Raw genomic sequence first — 24,053 nt, 5'->3', positions numbered from 1 at the left:
CAATAGAATTTAAGTTTACAAGAACCCTATGAAGAAAATTTACTATTCATTACAAAATGTTTGTTCACACAAAAATTCAATTTCTTATTACTTAAAAGAAAATGGATCTATGAAATGATAAACTATATGCTGGAGACACACATTAGAAAGAATGAAAGGTTATTTCAGAATAGAAATATACAATTGACTTTTGACACAATGGAAGTCTCCAATCAATAGGCTTGTACTTTGTTTCTAATTCTTTTACACACACACACACACACACACACACACACACACACACACACACACCTATAAATATTTTGGCGTATATGGAATTTTTCTTTTTATTAATGAAATCCTTGGCTTACATACTTAAACTACCTTATTTACATATTTAACTGTATTCATTATTTTTTCCTCTAAACTCTCATTCTTCTAAACTTTACTATTACTGTCTTTTCTATTCTTCTCTATTACTGTCAAAGACACAACCATCCTTATATAAATTCAATCATTTCTACCTGTACATTTTTGGAATTTGACTCTCTCTCTCTCTATGCAAATGATTATCATTTTAGGTCAGGCCTACATCATCTTTAGCCTATCTAAATTATTCTAATATTCTCCTAACTTGTTTTCTTACCTCAAGTTTCTCATTATTCCTGTCTTACATTTTGTAAGACCAAGTTAGAAAAAGTAATTTTTCCTCAAGTGCATGTCTTTTCTCTCTAACAAATCCACTGACTTCCTTTTACCTTTAGGATAAAATATAAACTCTTCAGTTTAGTTATTAAAACCCAATATAACATGGCCCCAATGTCCCAATCTTGGAGAGGAAGATCCTTTGGGTTTCTGGCCAAAACAGAAACAATTGCTATTTACACTCACTAGGAGTTAATCAGGACCCAAACAATGACCAGTTGGGGCTTAGTCTGGGATCTTTAGTTGGTCATTGAGAGCCAAAGTGATTTAAGTTTAAGGCTTGGTTCTTAAGAAAACTAACTAGTAAATCCTAAGATATTTTAGGAGATTTCAGCAATCAAAAAAAAAAAAAAAAAAAAGATTACATTCCTTTGACTAGGTAAGAGGCTATTCTTTGCCTCAAATCTCACCTAGTTTTGAGGTGAAAGGATGTTGCCTAAATCAAACTGAAGGAGGTATATCAGGAACCTTTGTTTAAAAAGGCCATGGTCTCCCACTGCATCCTATGCCATCTCCAATCGTCCTGATCTATAATTTGCTATAGGACCAAGATAATCCTTCTGAAGGAGAAAGTAAGGCTGGCAATTTTGCACAGCCCATCTTCACTTAAATCCAATTCACTTGCATGTCATGGTTTTCCTTTGAGAAAGGATAAAAAATAAACATCATGTCTCTCTCATACTTTGCAATCCAGCCAAACTGACCTCTCTGTCCTCACACAAAACCCTCCTTTTCTCCTATCATTGTGCCTTTGTATAGGCTTGGATTGCACTCTACCTCATTTCTGCCTCCAAGAGTCCTCTTTAACAAAATAGCTCAGATAACACTACCCCCAATGAAACCTTTCCTGATCTCCCCAACTGCTAGTAACCTCCCTCCCAAATTCTTATATTAACAACTTATACATACATATATTTATATTTATTAATATGATATTTGTTATTCTTTACCTTCTTTATTTTTCCTAAAAAATTTCTGCTGGTTCTTTCCTTTACCCTAATATCTCTATATAACTATTACCTGTGTATATATTGTGTTCTCTTATTCTCCTCCCCTCAAATAGAATATAACTTCCTTAAATCAGACATTATAGAACTTTTATTTTTGTCTCTATTCCTTTCATGTATCATGTACTCAATAAACCTTTGTTTATTCATGGTTACATAACTAGTAAGTGGGAAAGCAGGGATTAAAAATTGGACTTCTGGTTCCTAGTCCAGTCCTCTTCACACAACTCTACACTAACTCATTTAAAAAAAAAATAGAAAAAAAGGGACTACATTATTTGACAGTTAATAATCAGGTTTATCTACCTAAAATTCATCACAACTCTCAACTAGCTTATTCTCAGTAATGTAAAGCCAAAACTTTTAAATCAGATTATCCACTCTGAGACTGTCTAGTTAGAATCTTTAAAAAAAACCTTTTGGGAACTTCCCAGACTGTTTTGTTAAATTCTGATGGAAACCAAGTTTTCCCAGATTATCTTTTTAAGGTAGTCTCAACATTTCAATATATATATCCTTCTTCCAGGTCTTATTTGCCATCTTCCCTTGAGACTTTCCAAGTCATGGTTTGAAACACATGAAATTAAATTTCTCTTATAAAAGATGTGCTCATGATTAAGAGCCTTGCTAATTCCTTTTCAAAAATAGCCTTCATGAGATACTTTCTTCCACTTCATGGCTTCATCTTCTTTCTCCTGATTGTGAGTTTCACCAAGGAACTTTTCCCTTCTTAATTGTTAAAAACCCTTTCCTTACGAACTCTTGTATGCTATTCATATAATAAATAGAAAAAAATTGTAACCTGTGATGGATGTCTTGTCATGGTTGTTCCATGTCATGAACTTTTGTATAATATTCTTTTTATAATCTATTTCTCTCCCAAATCTATTTCTATTTACCATCCCTGGTGCCCATTTTACTTCTTCACATATACGCATCCACTTATTTGTATTCTCACATTTACATAACAAATGATGTTGTTATTTAGCTAATCAACTATATCCAACTCTTTGTTATCTCACAAAACATATTGTCCATGGGATTTTCTTACTTAGTAAAGCTACTGGAGAGGTATGCCTTTCCCCTCACTACATGATGTAAATACTTGTAAATGTCACATAAATATAAAAATATTTATATGCATCTAGAGATATGTGTATGTATATAAATACATTAAGGATGCATATTTTATTATTTGTATGTATATAAACGCATTCAAATATATTTTCATATATGTGGTTACAAGTATATATACAGTTATTAATTTTTTCATAGTAATCCTCATCTATCACCTCCTTATTTGCTATCTCAAATTAGATAATTTAGATTAAGTACACTGTTAATTTAAAACCAACAAATTAATGTTATCATTATGATTGCTAAATAAAAAAAATTTATACTGTGCATATATTTTTATATGTAGTTGTTACCAACCCACTTCAAGTATAAGCTCAAAGCAAGAAGGGATTGTTTCATTTGTTGAATTTGTATCCCTAGTGCCTACCACACCGTAGGCACTTAATAAGCATGTGCTAACTCAGTGATAATTTCAAATTGCTTTTACAAATAAATGGTTGGACTTATTCAAAACTCCATCAACAATGCACTAAGAAAGGCACTAATTTTCAGAAAAGGCAGGGAAAAAAAAGGTGGTTCATGTTCTGAAGACCAGCTTGTGGCCTGCTTCTTTTTCTTATGATACATTTTTATAATCTTCATAGACTTCTGAAAACTGCAGTTTTACCTGAATTAGGAAATCTTGCACTGTAATTCTTTACATTGTAAAGAACTATAGCCCTAGACCAAACATTAAGATAATTTGTACTCTGCAACATTTTAAAGCATACTGTTGTAAGCACGCTGATCACTTCATAACCCAGTAAAATGGAATGTCATAATTGATATTGCTTCCACCTCCACATTCTGCCTCTGAATCTAAGAAAATAGTAGTTGCAATGAAATTGCTATGGCAGTATTGCTTGCTTCTTAAAAAGACTTTAATTTTTTATATTTGTAAATCAAAATATACTATTAGAAATCTGAAATTTCCTATATCGAGTGAATTCTGTCAAAAGATATTATAAATCATCATATATAGCCCAAGGAGTTTCTTAAGACACAGAGTATAAGAGATTTTCTTCCTTTCTTGAGGAGGTAGAAGGAACAATAGTGGTTAAGTGACCTGCTCAGTATCACACTGAGAGTGACAGTTAAGACAAATAATGAAATTATCTAAGGAGATTTTGATCTAATATAATTTTACATTGAACCATTGTAACCTTTGCCATAAGACAAATTAAACATTTACACAACTTAAACATTATTAATGTAAGCATACTTTAAAATAAATACTCAAATATTTCACAAATATGTTTGTGATAATATTTGTGGAATGGATAATATAAGGGAATTTCTCTAAAGGTCTATTAAAAAAAAAGTCAGATACTGGAAAGAGGGCTGGGTGTCCTCTCAAAGCCCTTGCCAAATTTATAATAAATTCTATAATTATACAAATAAATTATAAAAATTTATAATAAAATATAAAAACATATCAACGAAAACAGGCAATGGAGATAAATTTGAAGAATGTAAATAAAATGAATCAAAGAAAGGTTGGCTTCAATCCTTAGTTTACTGTAGCAAAAATAGACCATAATTAAATAGTTACAACACCCTGATTCCCAACTTATTTTTGTAATAATTAGTGATTATCTTTAGGAGTTTTGTAAAGTATATTCAAAAAATACAAAAGCAATTTTTTTAGTTGTCTAGTAGTAATTTTTGGAAATTTAACGAAGATATTTTACTCAAGAAAATATTACTTTAGTGTTAAGGGACAATGACTCTGTTCCAGTTTTTTCTTTTAATGGCATAAAATTCAACAAACATAGCTTAGTTTCTTTTTATTTTAGCTTTTTATAGACAAAACATATGCATGGGTAATTTTTCAACATTGACCCTTGCAAAAACTTCTGTTCCAACTTTTCCCCTCCTTCCGGCCACCCCCTCTGCTAGATGGCAGGGAGTCCCATACATATTAAATATGTTAAAGTATATGTTAAATACAATATATGTATACATATTTATACAGTTGTTTTGCTACAAAAGAAAAAATTGGATTTAGAAAGAAGATAAAAATAACCTGGGAAGAAAAACAAAAATGCAAGCAAACAATAACAGAAAGAGTGTAAATGAACATAGATTAGTTTCAAAGAAAAGTTACTACCAAAAATTATGCAGTATTTGTTAATATGGCAACTATATTTTGGGAATTCCATAGCAAAATCATTTTTAGTGGCTGTTCTTGATGAAAATATAAATCCTACAGGAAGAAGATTTTATTTTCATTATGCAAAAACTAGTGACTCTTTATCCTCATAGTACAGCTTATTTTACTACTTATCAGTTTTCTAAATCAAAGCACAAATATTTTTAAAAGAACTCCAAATAAGCACATATGATTTGAATCTTCTGTATCCTTGTATGCACATCAGATTTAAACTGAAAACATTTGGACTGAACATATGTCTTAAGCAGAATTGAATTTTAAAAAATTATGAATTAAATCCTGACATGCCAAATCTGACACATGTATTCAATCAAATGCAATTTTTATAGCAGTGGCACTGTGAAGGAAACCCGAACTAAATAAAATGATAATATGTACAAATTTTCTTTTTAAAAGAGTTATAAAATATATTATGATACAGAAAAAATAACAAGAAGATTCACCCTCTGAAAAATGGAAAAGGATATTTCCAAATATTATACATCAACATGAAATAATAAATATAGTGATTTTTTCGTCCTAGTAATACATTGCTCAACTCAATATACATAACATATACATATTTGAACACATATATACATATTCACAGATTTCTAGAGTGCTTTATTCTTTGGGGAGGTGGTCTTTTGAAAGATTAAAATTTTATTAGCATGAATATTTATTTTAAACTTAAATACAAAATTAGAAAAGAAAAAAAGCAATGCCATATACATAGTAGAACATTTGATTTAAAATATAATTTTATATTTCTAGAAAAGACTTTCTATATGCTATATGATATGTAATATTATGTATGTTACATACATATTATATATGTAATATATTATACATTGTAACATATTATGTAATATATTGTAATATATATATATATATATAAAACATATTATATATATATATATATGTAATAAATATTACACATTGTGTTCAGTTATTTTTTCTTGCAGGCTTTCTTTGGTTCTTCGCTATGCACTTTTAATTTTATACTCCCCATCCCTCCAGAAGACTACAATTAAGTGTGGATATATAAATACGCTTAGATGTATGTATATACATGCATATATACAACATACATAAACATAATATATAAATATCTATAATCATCTATATATATATTCATAGGCCTCTAAGTAAATCATCATGTCATCTGCAACAAGTGATTATTTTATTTACACTTTTTAAAAAAATAGCTTTTTATTTTCAAGGTATATGCAGACAATTTTCAACATTCATCCTTGTAAAATTTTGTGCTCAAATTTTTCTCCCTTCCTTTCCCCATCCCCTCCCTGGATAGCAAGTAAGCCAATATATGTTAAACATGCGTAATTCTTCTATACATTTCCACAATTATCCTGCTACATAAGAAAAATCAGATCAAAAAGGGAAAAAAATGAGAAACAAAAAGCAATCAAATAACAGAAATGGTGAAAATACTATGTTGTGATCCATATTCAGTCCCCAGAGATCTCTTTCTGGATGCAAATGGCTCTTCTATCACAAGATTATTGTAGTATTTCCATTTTTGAATGCTAATTCTTTCAATGTCCGTTTCTTGTCTTTTTGCATTATACTTTCTATTCCTAAGAGTGGTAATTGATATACCAGCTTTACACCTAATCTTATTGGAAAGACCTCTAGTTTACTATCATTTCCAAATAATGCCAGGTCTTAGTTTTAGATGACAGTATTTTTCACAAGATGGAAAGCTTTATTACAATGCTTTCTTATATCTTTCAACAAACCTGGGTAGTGCATCTTATGAAAAAGTCTTTTCTGCATTTGTTGATTTAATCATATGATATTTGTTTTTTTTTTAATTTTTAAATTAATCTTATCAATTTAAAAAATTCCTTATACTGAATCAGCCCTACATTTCTGGTATAAATCCAGCCTATTCATAGAAAAATACTGCATCACAATCAATATCACACTTTTTTAAAGCCATTCACCAATTATTTGGTATTCCCTCATCTTCAAATTGTTTGCCCTGAGAAGAGAGCTGCTAAAATATATTCATATAGATAGGTCCTTTTTCCTTTTTTTTTTTTTTTTCAATACTTTTTGTAATGATTCCTAATAGTAGTATTGTTACATCAAGGGATATAATATGATTTTATAGCCTTTTGGGCACAGTTCATATAATTTATCAATTGAGGAATGGCTCGTTTTTAAAACAATTTGAATTTCCTATACATTTGAGAAATGTGGCCTTCATCAGAGAAATTTGCTTCAAATTTCTTTTCCCAATTACTATTGCTACTGTATTTCTCCCTGTTTATTCTATTTTTTCTCTATTTTCACCCTGACCTTCCTTAAAAGTGTTTTGCTACTGATCATTCCCATCCTCAAAATGCCCTCTCTTCTATCCTCGCCTCCCCTCTTCCTGTACCTTCTTCCTTTCCTGCTGTTTCTATTGAGGAAAATGTATTTCTGTACACTTCCCAGTGATAGTCTTCCTGTCTTTAAATTTAGCTTTGTATTGCTAATTCTGACCCCACCTCTTCTTCCTTGTTTATCCAGACATAAGCTCTGATGTAGCTAGGTGGCATAGTGGATAAAGAAGCATGGAATAAGAAAGAACTGAGTTCCAATCCAGCTGTATGACCCTGGGCAGGTCATTTAACCATATTTGTCTCAGCAACATCATCTGTGAAATAAATGGTGAAATAAAGGAAATATCAAACTACTCCAATATTTTTGCCAAGAAAACATCAAATGGGGTCAGAGTTGGACATGACTAACAAAATGACTGAACAAAACCAAAAATTCTTGAGTTTTAATTTGAAGTTTCTCTCAGGAAGTGACCTATGGATTCTTTCAATTTTTACTTTGTTTTCTACTTCTACAAGATCTGAGAAATTTTAGATAATTTGTTATGATTTCTTGAAATTCAAAGCTCTTTTGTGTATGGGAAGTCATGCCTTTTAGTTCAATGAATGATTCTTAAATTCTCTTCTATCTGCTTTCTAGGTTAAATTTTGTTGCTGCTGCTGAGATATCTTACATTTCTTCTATTTTTTTAAAATGTTTTTTTCAACTGCATTATAGATTTATTCTTTCATGTAGCCATTAGTTTCTATTTTCTATTCTAATTTTGATATACCTATCCTCAATCCCCACCTTAGGTAGTTTTGTACCTTTTTGTTTCAAACTGTTAATTCTATTTGAAATTCTTTATTTGTTCTCATTCCTCCCCTTCTAAACAAAAATTTCCTCTAATCCAAATGTATCATTTGGTTTTAAAAATGATTTTCAAGATTTTTTAAAAACTTGTTTCATTTCTTCAAAGATTTCTGGCTGAACTTGTGTCTAAATTGTGCTCTTCCTTGAGTTGTAGATGTTTTGGAGTTATTCTCTCCTTTTGAATTTGTGTCCTAAGTATTACTATGACCAAAGAGTTTTTAGGCAGAATTACCTCATTATTTGCTTGCTGATTCTTCCAGTCTGTTTTCTAACTGGATTTTATATTAAGGCTAAGCTTTGTACATTTCTGGAGGGCATGTTTTAGTGGAGATTTGCTTTCTTGGTCCTGCTGTTGCTCTCGAGTACTGTAATTCCGGGATCACAGAAATAACTCTTGTTGAGGACCTGTAAATTGTCAGTGCTCCTAAAAATGTCTGAAGCAGATTTCTGATTTCCTGTTCTGAACTTGGCAAGTTCCAGGCATAAGTTTTGGGTCTGCACATCATTTCTGTGGATATGTTTCTGGTCAAAAATTCTAAAACTTAACCATTAGTCAACAGGCCCAGCTCTACAAGTTCGGAATGACAAAACTGCAGTGTTCTCTTTCTGCCTTGGTTAATTGGCTAAAAAATTCAGATTGAGCTAGAGAGTGTAACTGAAACCCCATTTACCTCCCGGGGTAAGAGCCACATAATTATTTGTTTTTGAATTTGTTCCTTATTTTCTACACAGCTGAGGATTAATGACCTCTCCTTCTGGAACATCTCTTCTATGTGCAGATACTCTCCTTAGTCTGCCCTGGATTTGCTCTGGATACCTAGATAATGTCAGATTGACATTGGTTAGGGCTCTTCTGTATGAATTTGAGATGACCTCTTGCCTGGTGTACAGCTTTAGTCCTTTTTTAGTTACCACACAATAGAGTACTCTGTGTGATGGTCAGAGGCCATTCAGTTTTCAAAGATCTATCTTCTAAGGCAGATCTGGATTGAAAATATGACCCACTGTGATTTTTTTTCTTAAATTTCATAATCAGGGTATGGTCTAATATATTTTCTAGATCATTGTGGAAAGGTTATACTAAGGAGTTAAGCTGTACTTCTTTCTTCAATTCTGCCATCCAGGTTACACCTTTCTCAATGCTTTACTTTTAATACCCCTATGAGATAGGTTGAGATAGATTACATTGTTCCCATGTTACAGATGACTCAACAGGCTCAAAAAAAGTAACATAGGAATACAGATTTAAAACTGTAAGGGTTCTCTAATTCCATCTAATCCAGTTACCTCTTACAGACAAGGATATCAAGGTCTATAGAAGTGGCTTGTCCAGGATCATAGTTAGCAGAGTAAGACATGAATCCAGATTCTTTGACTCCTGAGCCAGTGCTTTCCCCTATACTACAGTTTCAAGGTTAAATCAAGGAGTCATCTACCTAGTACATGTTAGAGCCCAGGACCTCAAAATAATTTTCTTGATTCTTTCACACTAACATTCTTTGATTTCAAATACATGCCAAATAATTTGATATTCTAAAAAAGATACCCACGTGATTGAAACCAGACATTTTTACATTTCAACAGATGGGTGTTCTCATCGATTTGAGCACTTCTTCTAAGAGTACAGAGAGAAATCCATTCTTGAATTATTTTTGCTCATGTCCTATTACAAATCTTATAATGGGGATCTACTTCATATGCTAAAAGCATCTTGGTTTCTTGATATTAAGTAGATGTCACTGTTACCTTTAGACCTAACTACATGACCAGTCCATATTTTATCTCTTCATATAACTGTATGATACACCTTTTTTTGGTCCCATATTTCTCTGATGATAGTTTTTAAATCAGTTTTTTGCATATAATGTGTAATTGGTAATATGCTTCAGTCTGTTTATTCACCATGTAGTTCTCCATTATTCTCTGGGTAATGGCTGAAGGGCATAAAATTCCATGATTTATAGCCATGTAATCTTTGCCAATGATATACTGGTTTATTTCTTTTAATTCTCAAAACAACATTGAAAAGTAAAGACTATTACTATTACCATTTTATAGAGGAGGTGGAACTATATCTGAAAGATTAAGTGACTTGCTGAGCAGTACAGAGACAAATGTCTAAGATAAGCTAGTTTTCCTGACTCCAAGTCTAGTACTATCTAGCTCCATACACCCCCAGTTGAAAAGTGATTATACAAAGATGAGATCTAGTGGAAGTCCACAGTAAGAGTGCTGCACCATTTCCCAAATGTAATAAAAATAGTTTTCTTTCGCCATACTCTTCACTGTTTATCTCTATTACCTCTGTTAAGACATAGCTACTAATGTACTATTTTTAATTCAGTGAGGCTTTCATAATTTGTTCAATATGCATTCTTCACTAACATGGTTTACCTATGTGAACTGTCAAAACAAATTATTCTGAGTCAACACAGGTTTTATTGAGGGCGTTTATTATTAGCAAAGAGGATCTTCTAGAGAATCTGTCTACAGAGAATCATTTTTGGACTTTGTTGAATCTTCTAACATGGGGATAGTGGAAATATTGGCCCTTTTTAACAGATGAGAAAACTGAGGTGCAAAGAGAATAAGTAATATGTCTGAGGTCACTAAGGTACAGTGATAAAGCTACTTGAATCCATGTCTTGTGATTAAATCTAGTTCTGCTTACTGAAATCATCTTTTTTTAAAAAAAATTATTACATGTTATGGAAATGTTTGTTTCATTCTATATATTAAAAATAACATTAAAAACAAATTAATTTTTTAAATTAAAAAACACAAAAATTAGCATTTAGGTGGTGCTTAAAGTTTTGCAATGCATTTAACAAATATCTCATTTTATCTTTCCAACAACCCTGGATGAGAGGTGCAATTATTAGCTTCATTTTATAGATAAGAAAACTGAGACAGAGTATTTAAATGATTTGTCCAGGATCACACAGCTAGTATGTATCTGAGATCAGAGTGAATCTAGGTCTTTTTGACTCCAAGTACAAACTCTATTAACATGTAATACCTAGTGGCCTCTATTATACTTTTGTCCTGATAATCCTACTTATCTGATTTCTCAAGTCAAAGTAGAAGCCTCTTTGCAGGAGGCAGGAAAATGAACACCAACTAAGATAGTCCATTGATAGCCTGCTAATAAGAGAAAAGCCAGGAAAAAATGATCTTTTGTTACAAATATATAATCACTTTGTATACTATAATAGATGCTGGTAATGACTTAAATCATTAGGAACAAGCTCAACAAGACTGATTAGGCTTTGTTTAAAGAGGCAAGGAAATGTATACTACATGTCTACATTTTAAAAAGATTTATTGTATATAACAATCCTAATGTTCCTTACACAAATCATCTCTCCAATATTTAGTCAGAAATTCTGGATTCTTTTAGTGTTCAATTCTGCAAACCATATTATGATCCCCGTTCTTTGATTCAATTTTTTTTAGATGGTATGGTTTTAAGTTCCATTGCCATCTTGGTGTTATTATTATTATTATTACTTTTTTTTTTTTCTGCTGAGGCCACTGAAGTTAAGTGACTTGCCTCGAGTTACACAGTAGAAGTGTTAAGAGGCCACATTTGAACTCAGATCCTCCTGACTTCAGGGCTGGTACTCTACTCACTGCACCACCTAACTGCCCCTCCTGGTGTTATTCTTTCAACATAATCCAGCTTGTCAAGATTTTTGAAAAATATGGCATCCAGAATCTTTTAAAATTAAATTTTACAGCTTCAACTAACAAGGATTTATTTTTAATCCTTTCCACTTCCCTTAAAAAAACTTCTCCAACAAATAAGCATGGTCTTGCAAAACAAATGACTACATTGGCATGGCTAAAAATGTGTCTCTCATTCTGAATATGTTTATAAATTCTTTATCAGGAAGTGAGCAGCACTCCTTATCAATACTCCTTTGGAGTCTGAGTTAATCTCCCCTCTCCTCCTGCTCCTCCTTTCCCTCCACATATTAAACTGTCTTAATGGTGTCAAAATTCTATGACTGATTTTTGGTCATGTTGCTTCCATTTAAAATTACTGATTTTAAAAACTATTAACTTAAAACTGCCACAAAACAAATGGTCTTAAAAATATTCCTTTCTTCCTGAAGTCTTATGATGCACTGAAATCATTAACTAGTTCTTTACTATTACCCTCAATTGAGAAAACATTTCAGAATCCATTCTTCCACCACTAAGACTGAAGTGGGAGGTGTTAAAAAGAATATTCTCTTAGCCTGTGGGACAGATTTTGTGACCTTGTCAGCTTCAGTAGCATTCCTGTCAACTGCCTTGATGATACCAATTGCAGTGATCTGCTCATAGCAGCAAATTAACCCTGAGGAGGATAATCAGAGAAATTTTCTTGCCCAGAATCATGCCCATCATGGCAGCTCACCAGATTTCAGGAATTTAGGACCATTTTCCAGCTTCTTACCAAAATGACAATTTTCTCCTGCAATCCAGCAAACTTGCAAGAAATGTGAGCAGCGTGACAATCCAGAACAGGTGCATAGGAAGCAATGATTTGACCCGTATGGTTCAAGATAATGACCTGTGCAGTGGAGCTAGCTATTCCATGGGCTATTCTTTCTATTCCCTGACATTACCATGGTAGACATCTTTGATAGAGATATTCTTCCCAGGCAGAACTCACTCATAGCTTCATGATACATCTCAGCAGACTTTACTTCAGTTGTAACATTGACTGGGTCAAACGTGACCATCACACCAGGTTTCAAAACACCAGCCTCCACCTGGCCAAAATGTACCAATATCACTAATCTTGAAGGGGCAGGGGCAGGGACTGTAAATTAAATGAAATAATGGCAGGAGGCAATTCAAAGCTTCAAGCAGTGTAGTTCCTATCAGCATCACCATCCTTAGGAGCAACTTTCTATCCCCAAGCCAAGGCATATTTTCTAGCTTGGCTCCAGTATGTTATCTATATTCCAGTCCAAAATGGGCACAAATGCTACTGTGTCAGGGTTGTAGCCAATTTTCTAAATATAGGTAAGGAGTTCCTCATATCTTTTCTTGCTGTAGGAGACTCTGTAGAATTCAATTTGCTGACACCCACAACGAATTGTTTCACATCTAGGGCGTGGGCCAGGAGTCCATGATCTTTTTTGAGATCCTAGCCTCCAATTCCAACACCAGCAGCAACAACCAGAACACCACAGTCTGCCTAAAATGTGTCTGTAATCTTATTTTTGATAGTCTCGGTGTCCTGGAACATCAATAATGATTATTTAATACTTGTTGGTTTCAAATTTCTATATTAATAGTGATACCACATTCAAGATCAGCCTTCAATTTATTCAAGACTTAGGTACATCTGAAGGTGCCCTTGAATTCAGATCTTAGCAGACTTCTTCTCGAACTTCTCAGTGATTCTCTTCTTAATTCTATATATTTGTAGATGAGGTGACCAGTAGACTATGTATCCAATGGTGATAATGTTAATATGACTTTTTCTTGTCCATTTTTATGAAAGTTTAATGATGGTTTTTTACAACATTTGTGTTCTGGTAATAAACCCATTGCCAATTTGAATTGATTTTTGCAGCATCCAGAAATGAACTGATTTTTAAAAACTCACATGTGGGACTTGACATTTTTTTAAATATGCATTTTATCTTCTTTCCCAATTACATGTTAAAACAATTTTAAAATATTTTTTAAAAAAAGTTTTCAGTTCCAAATCCCATCCCTTTCTCCTCCCCTTTCCCTCTACTGAGCCTATTGATTAGAAGAATGCAAATTAAAACAACCCTAAGGTAGCAGCTACTATGACAAAGTACATTCAGAATCTTTTAAAATTTAATCTTATTTTTCTTTCTTGTGTTTTTTAAGCTGGATTTTCTTGCATGACAAATATGGAAATACGTTTACAAGAATTGCCCATGTTTAACCTATTGCTTGCTATCTTGAGAAGGGAGTAAGGGGTAAGGAAAAAGAAAAAATCAGAACACAAGACTTTGCAAAAGTGAATGTTGATAACTATCTTTGCATGTATTTGGAAAATTAAAATACTATTTAAAAAATAACTACTATAATTATTTTTTGTACAAATAAGTCCTTCCCCCCCTTTTTATATATCTGTGGGATACAAATCCAGTGGCGTTGCTGGATCAAAGGGTGCACAAGTTTTAAAACCTTTGAGTATAGTTCCAAATTGCTCGCTAGAATGGTTGAATCAGTTCACAATTCCACCAGCAGTGTTTTAGTGTTTTCTTCATATCCATTCCAAGATCCAACATTTTCTGTTTTTTTTGTCACAGCAGCTGCTCTGATAGGGAGGTGGTCCCTTAAGAGTTGTTTTAATTAGTTTAATTCTAATCAAAAGTGATTTAAAGCTTTTAAAAAATATTTGATTTAATTTTTCCCCAGTTACATTTAAAGCAATTTTTTTTTTAACATTTTAAAATTTTTGAGTTCTAGGTTCTCTCCCTTATTCCCACCCACAATTAAGAAACCACAGGTGAAGTTATGTAAAATATTTCCATAAAAGTCATATTGTGAAAGAAAACACAGATCTCCCACTTTAATGAAAATAAAAATCCTCAAGATAAATAAAGTTTAAAAAAGAGAGAGACAGCAAAAGAAAGAGTGCTTTAATCTATATTCAGACATAATCAGTTCCTTTTCTGGATACGGACAGTTTTCATCGTAAGTCCTTTACAGTAGTTGTGGATCACTGTACTGCCAAGAATAGCAAACATCCCAGAACATTGCTATTACTTTGTATACAGTACATTTCACTTTACTTGAATTTAAGAAGTTTTTTTCTGAGAGCAGATAGAGTATTTTTTTCATATGACTATAGATAGCTGTGATTTCTTCATCTGAAAACTGCCTGTTCACATTCCTTTGATCATTTATCAATTGGGGAATAACTTGTATTTTTATAAATTTGACTCAGTTCTCTTTGTATTTGAGAAAAGAGGCCTTTATCAGAGATATTTGTTCCAAGTTTTCTACTTTCCTGACAAATTTGGTTGCATTGTCTTTGTGCAAAACCTTTTACATTATATATAAAATCAAAAATATCTAATTTATATTTTGTAATGCACTATTTTCTTTGGTCTTAAATTCTTCATTTATCCATAAATCTGACAAAAAAACAAAGGGCTTGAGATTTATGACTACAAAATTTCATTAAATGAGATTCAGTCTTTTGTTTCAGTTTGCTGACATCTTTTGATTAGAATGTTGTAATTTGGCAGACTAGCAAACCTTTCTATCTTTATATTGTCATAAAATTTGATAAACATGCAACCTATGCCTTTGATTCATACTGTATAGGTAGCTATGATCATACTTGTTAAACTCTCATACAAAACCCCAAGAAAATCTGAAAAATAATGTTCAATTCAACAACTTATATTAAGTACTTATTATGTGTACAGCAATGGGTCAAGCTCTAGTTTAGATCAGTAAGATGTATTTTGGTATAAAAGGGATCTTAGTCTTTCTAAAGTCACTCTAATCTAACCCCTCAGTTTATAGATGAGAAAACTGCACCCTAAAGAATCTAGGTTATTCCCTGCCTCTCTTCCCTTTTCCCCCACTTTCCACATACAACTCCACCCGGGAGATGAGAAAAGATCTTCTCCATATTTGATACCCTTTCTATCGTATAGCTGATAAATATTCACCTCCTACTTTTCTAACCTTGTAAATGAAGAATTACATTCTACCTAAGGAAAAACCTTTCCCCCCTAGTATTTATTCTTAGTCTTATTCAGTTCCACCTTTCTTCTCTAGTCCCTCTGCCCCATCTGTTTACCCTTTCTCCACTCTTGATACTAACTTTTTTGTTAACAGTCACCCTAGATTTCTGCCTTTCATAATCCTATGCTCTCAATAAAACCTTGCGTTCACTTGAAAGTATTTCACTTCTTTCCATCTTTTCCAAAGATGAGTGTTCCTTGCTTTATATGGCCTAAAATATATGGGATTAAGAAGTATATTGTTTGCTTTCTATTGCTGCAAGGCTCTATATATAGCCACTATATGACCAACATGAGCACCTTCTTTTCAATCTTTTGTTTTTCTTTTTGGCAATCTATTATTAACTTCTATTACTAACCTCTCACTTAAAAAAAAAACAACAAAACTTGTTTTTGTCTTTGTATAGTTTTGCTTGACCATGCTCATTTATTGCAGAGACTTTTTTTTAAGGGAAGTGGGAAGGATTCAAAATAAATGCTTAAAAATTTAAACAATAAGATATAAATCTATGTAAACATCTGGCCTCAGATATTTATTACCTACATAAATTTTACCCACAAGGTATTTAATTTGCTCTAAAATGTGAATAACCAACAAAAACAGATTCCCAAATTGGTCGTATGCAAAAATGGGTCTCATTTTGTATCCTGAGTCCATTACCTTTCTCAGGAGGTGGATAGCATGCTTTATCACGGATCCTCTGAAAATATAGTTGGTCATTTATCATATTTTATCACAATTCTTACATCTTTCTAAGTTCATATTTTATCAGAATTCTTACATCTTTCTAAGTCCATCTGTTATCTATTTTTACTACAAATAAAGCAAAAAAAATTACAGCAGGAAAGTTTTATGTTTTATGGAATGACTTTTGAGTGGCATGTATTATTGAATACTGGAAAAGGTCCTTGAGAGTGCTCAACTTAGCAAGCATTTCAATTTTTCCTTAAAAAGCAAGGAATATAAACCAATATCCTTGTAACTGTCTTCTAAGCCAAAGTATCATGGTACAGAAAATATTAATAAGACAATCAAATATCAACTTACCAACACAATCACAGCATTCATCCCAAAGAGTGCCCAGACAAAGCATGCATTCCTTACAACATGAGCAATTTCCTTCACCAGGTCGACACTGACAAAGTTCCTAGTAGCAGAACAGAGAAGTTAGATTTTTTTGATGTTTAATACATAAATTATTATGTCTTGAATTAAATAAATGTCCTTTGATTTCATTAAAAAGGGAAATAGTGTTTATTTTGTCTCATTTCATTAGGTATAGATAAATTTAATTAATACTAATGCCAAATATGGTTGAAAAAAATTATCTTACCTTAATATCACCTTCATTTAAGAAGAAACTGAGATAACTGCATCAGGACTAAAGAATCTATTTTTAAAAACACTTTTTATTTTCAAAACATATACACAGATAGTTTTTAACGTTCTATCTTGCAAAATGTTCCAATTTTTTTCTCTCTCCCTTCCCTCTATTCCCTCCCCTAGATGTCAAGTAATCCAACATATGTTAAACATGTGTAATTCTTCTATATGTATTTCCACAATTATCATGTTGCACAAGAAAAATAAGATTAAAAAGAAAAAAATGAGAAAAAATGCAAACAAACAACGAAAAAAGTGAAAATACTATATTGTATACACATTCAGTCCCCATAGTCCTCTTTCTGGATGCAGATGGCTCTTTCCATCACCACTGAAAATGGCCTAAATCACTTCATTCTTGAAAAGGGCCAAGTCCATAAGACTGATCGTCCTATAATCTTGTTATTGCTATGTACAATGTTTTCTTTGTTTTACTCATTTCACTTAGTATCACTTCATCTAGGTCTCTCAAGATCTTTTTGAAATCATTTTGCTTATTGTTTTTTATAGAACAATAATAACATACCATAACTTATTCAGCCATTCTCCAATTAATGGCTATCCATTCAATTTCCAGTTCCTTGCCACTGTAAAAAGGGCCGCTACAAACATTTTTTGCACATGTGGGTCCTTTTCCCTTTTTTATGATCTCTTTGGGATACAGGTCCATAGCCCCTTGGGCATAGTTCCATATTGCTCTCCAGAATGGTTGAATCAGTTCACAACTCCATCAACAATGTAATATAGTAGGACTAAAGAATATTAAAAGAACTTCTTCCATGTTTTGTTTTTATTATGAGAAACAGGATTTCATTTTATAATTCATTATCTTGCCCATTCCAAAATAATTAATAGCACAAGAGCAAAACAGACTCTGTAATTTCTAAAAACTAGTAGTTTGGTCTAGAGTTCTTACCTTATGCCCATCAGATTGTAAACTTGATTTTTAAAAATGACATGTTGAAGGAGCTTTAGGAAAGCTGGTATATTGATGCACTTCTTAATTTAATTTAATTTTAAACAATTAAAAAATTTTTTTAGAGATGCCATGTGTTCCTCTTTTTTTCTGGCTACACATGTACATTAAATTTTTTAAAATACACATTTCTTTATGAAAATGTTGGGAGAGAAAAATCAGAACACAAAGGAAAAACCATGAGGAAAAAAAAAAGAAAAAAAGTTAACATAGCATGTGTTGATTTACATTCAGTCTCTATACTTCTTTCTCTGGATGCAGATGGCATTTTCTGTCCAAAGTCTATTGGGATTGCTATAGATCACTGAACTGCTGAGAAGAACCAAATTTGTCATTGCTGATCACCACCTAATGTTGATGTTACTATGTACAATGAATTCCTGGTTTTATTTGCTTTGCTCAGTATCAGTTCATGTAAATCTTTCTAGGCCTTTCTAAAATCAATTTGTTCATTTTTTATAGAATAATAATATTCCAATACTTTCATATATCATAACTTATTCAGCCATTACTCAATTGATGGGCATTTACTCATTTTCCAATTCTTTGGCACCACAAAAAGAGCTGTTACAAACATTTTTGCACATGTGGGTCCTTTCCCTACCTTTATGGTTTCTTTGGGATACAGACCCAGTAATAGCACTGCTGGATCAAGAGGTATCCAGTTTTGTAGCCCCTTAGGTATGGTTCTGAATTGCTCTCCAGAACTGTTGGATCAGTCTACAACTCCACCAACAATGTATTAGTATCTCAGTTTTCCCATATCCCCTTTAACATTTATTATTATCTTTTCCTGTCATCATAGCCAATCTGAGAGGTATGAAGTGGTACCTCAGAGTTGTTTTAATTTGCATTTCTCTACTCAATACTGATTTAGAGCATTTTTTCATATGACTACAGATGTGTTTAATTTCATCATCTGAAAATTGTCTGTTCGTATCCTTTGACCATTCATCAACTGGGGAATGAGTTGTATTCTTATAAATCTACCAGAGTTCTTAATATATTTAAAATATATTTTAAATGAGACCTTTATTAGAAATACTGGCTGTAAAAAAAAATTTCCCCCAGTTTTATGCTTCCCTTTTAATCTTGTTGGTTTTGTGTAAAACCTTTTAAATTTAATATAACCAAAGTTGTCCATTTTGCATTTCATAATGTTCTCTAGTTCTTCTTTGGTCATAAATTCCTCTTTTCTCCAAAGACCTGATAAGTAAACCATCCCTTGCTCTCCTAATTTGCTTGTAGTATTACCCTTTACAATCAAATTATGTATTTTGATACAGGGTGTGAGATGTAGGTTTATGCTGTGTTTCTGACATATTATTTTCCAATTTTCCCAGCAATTTTTGTAAAATAGTGAGTTCTTATCCCAGAAGTTAGAGTTTTGGATTTTATCAAATATTAGATTGTTATAGTCAGATTATTGTTGCCATGTATATCTAACCTATTCCACTGATCCAACACTGTATTTCTTAGCTATATCAAATGGTTTTGATAACTGCTGCTTTATAATATAGTTTTAGGTCTGGTACTGCTAGGCCACTGTTCTTTGTATTCCCCCCCCCCCATTATTCTTGCTCTTTTGTTCTTCCAAGTAAGTTCTATTATTTTTTCTAGCTTTATAAAATAATTTTTGACAGTTTATTGGTATGGCATTGAACAAGTAGACCAATTTAGGTAGAATTGTCATTTTTATTATATTAGCTTGGCCTGCCCATGAGCAACTGATATTTTTCCAATTGTTTAGATCAGACTTTATTTGTGTGAGAAGTGTTTTGTAATTGTGTTCATATAGTTCCTAGGTTTGTCTATTAATATACTTTTGATGGAGCTGTGAAGTGATAGAGTCATTCTGGAAATCATTTTCGAACTATGCCCCAAAACTTACTAAACAATAAGTCAATATACATTTATTAAGCACTATGTGCCAAGTACTATGTTGTACACTGGAAATATAAAGAAAGGCAAAACACATACCCTGCTCCCAAGAAGTTCACAAGGGATATAGTGAGACTATATGCAAACAATCATGTACAAACAAGATATGTACATGGTAAATTAGAGATAATAAACAGAGAAAAGGCACTCACACAAAGAAGGACAGGTAAAGGTTTTTTGTGGAAGATGGGATTTTGGGTGGGATTTAAAGGAAGAGCCAGAGGGACCAATACGTAGAGAGTGAGGTGGGAGAGAATTCCCACTATGAAGAACAGACAGTGAAAATGCAGTCAAGAAGTATTTTAAACATCAAATAGATTATTTGATCCTAAAGTTGAAAAACAGCTACTAGAGTTTACTGAATAGAGGAGAAGTGATATGGACAGATCTAAACTTTAAGATCAATCTGACAACTGGAGAGAAGGATGTAGTGGAGTAAGGGAGAGACTTGATGCAAGGAGACCAATTAAAAGCTATTGTAAAAGTCGAGGCATGAGGTAAGAAAGGCCTGGGTGCAACAGGGTACTGAGAATATCAGAATCAGAACTTAGAACTGATAGGAGATGACAACACATTAGAGATATGGAAGATGGGAGTGGTCAGAAAAACAGAAGAATCAAGACTCAGTTCCTTCTGACTCCAAGGCTGGTGCTCTATCCATTGTACCATTTAACTCTCTCCCATGCTTGTTAATTTTTTTTAAATTAAGGAAAAATTTAAATAGTTCAATAAGATATAAAATAAATCTAAAATTCTACTGAGCTATCCTCATTTTTAAAGGAATGTGAATTTCATATTTTATAAAAAGGGATATATATATATATTTTGTACTTGAAAAGCAAAATGTTAATCTTTTACATTTCGATAGAAATAATTCTCTTATGACCAAATGCTTTAGGTTAATCCCTCATCATCTTCCTTAAATCTTCTGAGTTATACAACTTTTCAAGTATTTAAAGATATGCTGCTGCCAAAATATTTCATCAATTCTATTTTAGTAAGTAGTGCATTTGCATATTAGCATATTTAAATTCTGTTTTAGTCTGAGTTATTATTCAGTTTAAAGAATATTTTAAAATTCTCTGTTCTAAGTATTAGCAAAAATGTCACTTTCTGCCATTAAAAAAAAGCTCTTGTATTTTAAATTATAGACATAAAATTAGTACTTTTTAATTTATGTGCTTTTATTTTAATTGAGAGACAGCTCAACTATATAAGATCTAGAGAGTAAGCTCTGAAATCTGGAAGACTTGGTTGCAAGACTCATCTTTGATATATACTATGTAATATCATTTAACTTTTTAGTACTCTTAAAAAACATTATTGCATTAATTAAACAAACATGAGTAAGAATTCTATGCCAATAAAAATCCATTCCCTATTCCTAATTATATCCAATTAATCAAAAGAAAAATCATTGCAATAAATTTCTCTAAGACGGTTCTGATATTTAAGACATAGAACTGACTGAAGTATTCAAGAATGATGGTCATTTTCCAAAAGGTAAATGACAAAAGCATTAAATGGTCATTTTTTTTTTTTTTTTTTAGAAATCGAGTTTCCTTATCTTTTTGATCTATTTTCCACATCATTTCTTTGTGCTATGAGATATTTTACATGAACTTTATTTTAATATTTCCTGTTGCTCCATTAAATTACTGGCTTCGATTTGGTCTATTCTAATTTTTAAGCAGTTGTTTTTCCTTAGGGCACTGTTTTATACCTCTTATGCCAAACAATTAATTCCCTTTCCATTTCTTTCTTACATAACTCAGGCATCCTCATCACATTTATGAAAAATATTTTAAAATTCTTTTTAAATGCTTGCTTCATCTTTTCCAGGAATTCCAACTGAATTTGTGCCCAAGCTATGCTATTCACTAAGGCATTGCTTACAGATGTTTTGGAGTCATTCTCTTTTCTGTGTTTTGTACATTGAGCGTTTCCACCACCAAAATAGCTCATTGTAGTGTAATCCCTTTTCTCCTTTGTGAAATCCCTGATTTTGGATTTGACATTAGGTTAGTCTCTGCCACATTTCTGAAAGAGAAGGTCTACACTGGTCCTGTAATGTCTTCTTAAGAGAATACATCTCTATATTCCAGGATCTCAGGGGCAGGTTGGGGATCTGCAATCTTTTAAGGTTTCAAAAAATGATCCATTGCAAAACAAAGTCTGTTAACTACTGTAGCTCCCCTCCCAAATTCTTCCTCACCTACTATCAGAACCCTGCAAACTCTGATTTGAGTTTGGGTCTCTGGAAGATTAGACTTCTGTTCAACTGTATCCCTATCAATAAACTGAAAAGTTCTGTTGGTTCAGAGTAGCAGAATTGTAGATTTCCTTAATCTAGTATTCCCATTTCAGTGATTTCTTTGCAGCCTGGGCTAAATGTTTTATTTGAGATACTGTTATTTTAATACAGTCTAAGTTACACCATTACTACTGCTGAACTTCTTCCTTTCTCAGTTTTCCTCCTTCAGAATGCCATCCTACACACAGATCCTCTTCTTCCTCTGTCATGGATCTGTGACCCAGAAAAGGGTAGTGAGAAATAAATGTGCCGTTACTGTCCCAATCATAATGACCCAGTATAGGTCTGATGGAACCCTGTTTGGAGTCTGAGATTTCTTCTTGCACTGTTGCATATCCTCTCCCCTAGTCCCAGTGTCTATGGACCATTTTATCTCCCTATGGTGACCTGGATTGACTCATTATGACTTTTTCTGGATTTCCCTATCAGATCTGGATCTGGTAAATTTTCTAAATCTACTTGCAAGAATTTGTGAAGGGTAACCCATTTCAATGCCTCTCATCATTCTGCCATCCTGGCAGTATCAAAGTACCGATGCCATTGATGGCATAATTCCAATACTGAGTAGTACAGGTTGCTTACAAACAATGGAACTAGATTTAATTTGGACACCATAATGGTTTAGGACACTGCAAATCAGAACTACAAAGCTCAGAAGATCCACCAGCATCAGCTTACGTAATAGTTGGGGTTATAGATGTGTATCAATGGATCTGGTCCAGACAATTCAAAAAGGAAAAATGTAGGGAACAATAGTCTATGAAAAAAATGCCGAAACCACTAAAACTGAAAAAACACAAATTAACACAATGTTGAAGTTCTACCTTGTTCTTACGAGATTGGCAAAAAAATAAAAATACAATTATTAAAGAGAGGTTTCAAGAATATGGGACATGTGGATTGATATAGCCATTCTGAAAACAATTTGCACCTATGTGTCCCCAAAGTCATAAAACCATGAAAACTCTTTTACTCAATGACACAACTTTTAGGCTTATTTCTAGAAGAAATGAAAGAAAGAGGAAATGAGATGCTTCATGGACATCCAGTTTCAACTGTTCGGTAGGCAAGTAGACATTGCCACTACCTTTTGTTTTCAAACAAATTTCTTTCCTTCCTTAGTCCACAGTGGAAGAAAGCAGTGTTACATAAAGCTGCTGTTTCACAATGGGATTTTCAGAGGAGTTTGACTCATACTGACACAAAAGGCAAAATGAGTGAAAAAACTTAATTCTTAAGCCTACTTCTTTTCATTTCTCATGTAGAACCTGAGGGAAAAGGAAAAATCTGATATAAGTGCTGAATGTAGGTATCTATTAAAAAAAGAGTGAGATTTATTTATACTTCAAAGGAAATCTCAACACACAATTCCAGGCATTTCCTCTCAGTACTTGGGGGTGGCAATGTGGAATGATGTAGAAGTAGAGACAATTTTGAGAACAATATCCTCAAACTTAAGGTTTCGACTCAGGGACTAGAAGGAAGTTGTATTGGTGGAATGAACTGGGAGGAGAGAGGATTTGGCTTACGGGGGGT

General features: G+C 32.6%; 1 protein-coding gene and 1 pseudogene across 2 annotated transcripts in view; both read right to left on the bottom strand.

Annotated features, from left to right (window-relative positions):
* TWSG1 (twisted gastrulation BMP signaling modulator 1) overlaps nucleotides 1-24,053 on the bottom strand; it is a 63,644-nt gene that overhangs the window by 20,603 nt on the left and 18,988 nt on the right. For both annotated transcript variants that reach the window (XM_031946635.1, XM_031946634.1), the window contains exon 3: nucleotides 16,951-17,050. In XM_031946635.1, the coding sequence (XP_031802495.1) occupies nucleotides 16,951-17,050 (100 nt within the window). The remainder of the gene's footprint in view (nucleotides 1-16,950; nucleotides 17,051-24,053) is intronic.
* On the bottom strand, nucleotides 11,112-13,651 carry LOC100929121 (annotated as a pseudogene).

Source organism: Sarcophilus harrisii, chromosome 1 (genome assembly GCF_902635505.1).
Source record: "Sarcophilus harrisii chromosome 1, mSarHar1.11, whole genome shotgun sequence".
Taxonomy (NCBI): domain Eukaryota; kingdom Metazoa; phylum Chordata; class Mammalia; order Dasyuromorphia; family Dasyuridae; genus Sarcophilus; species Sarcophilus harrisii.
Note: the sequence above shows the minus strand (reverse complement) of the source record. Positions and strands in the feature narration are given on the sequence as shown.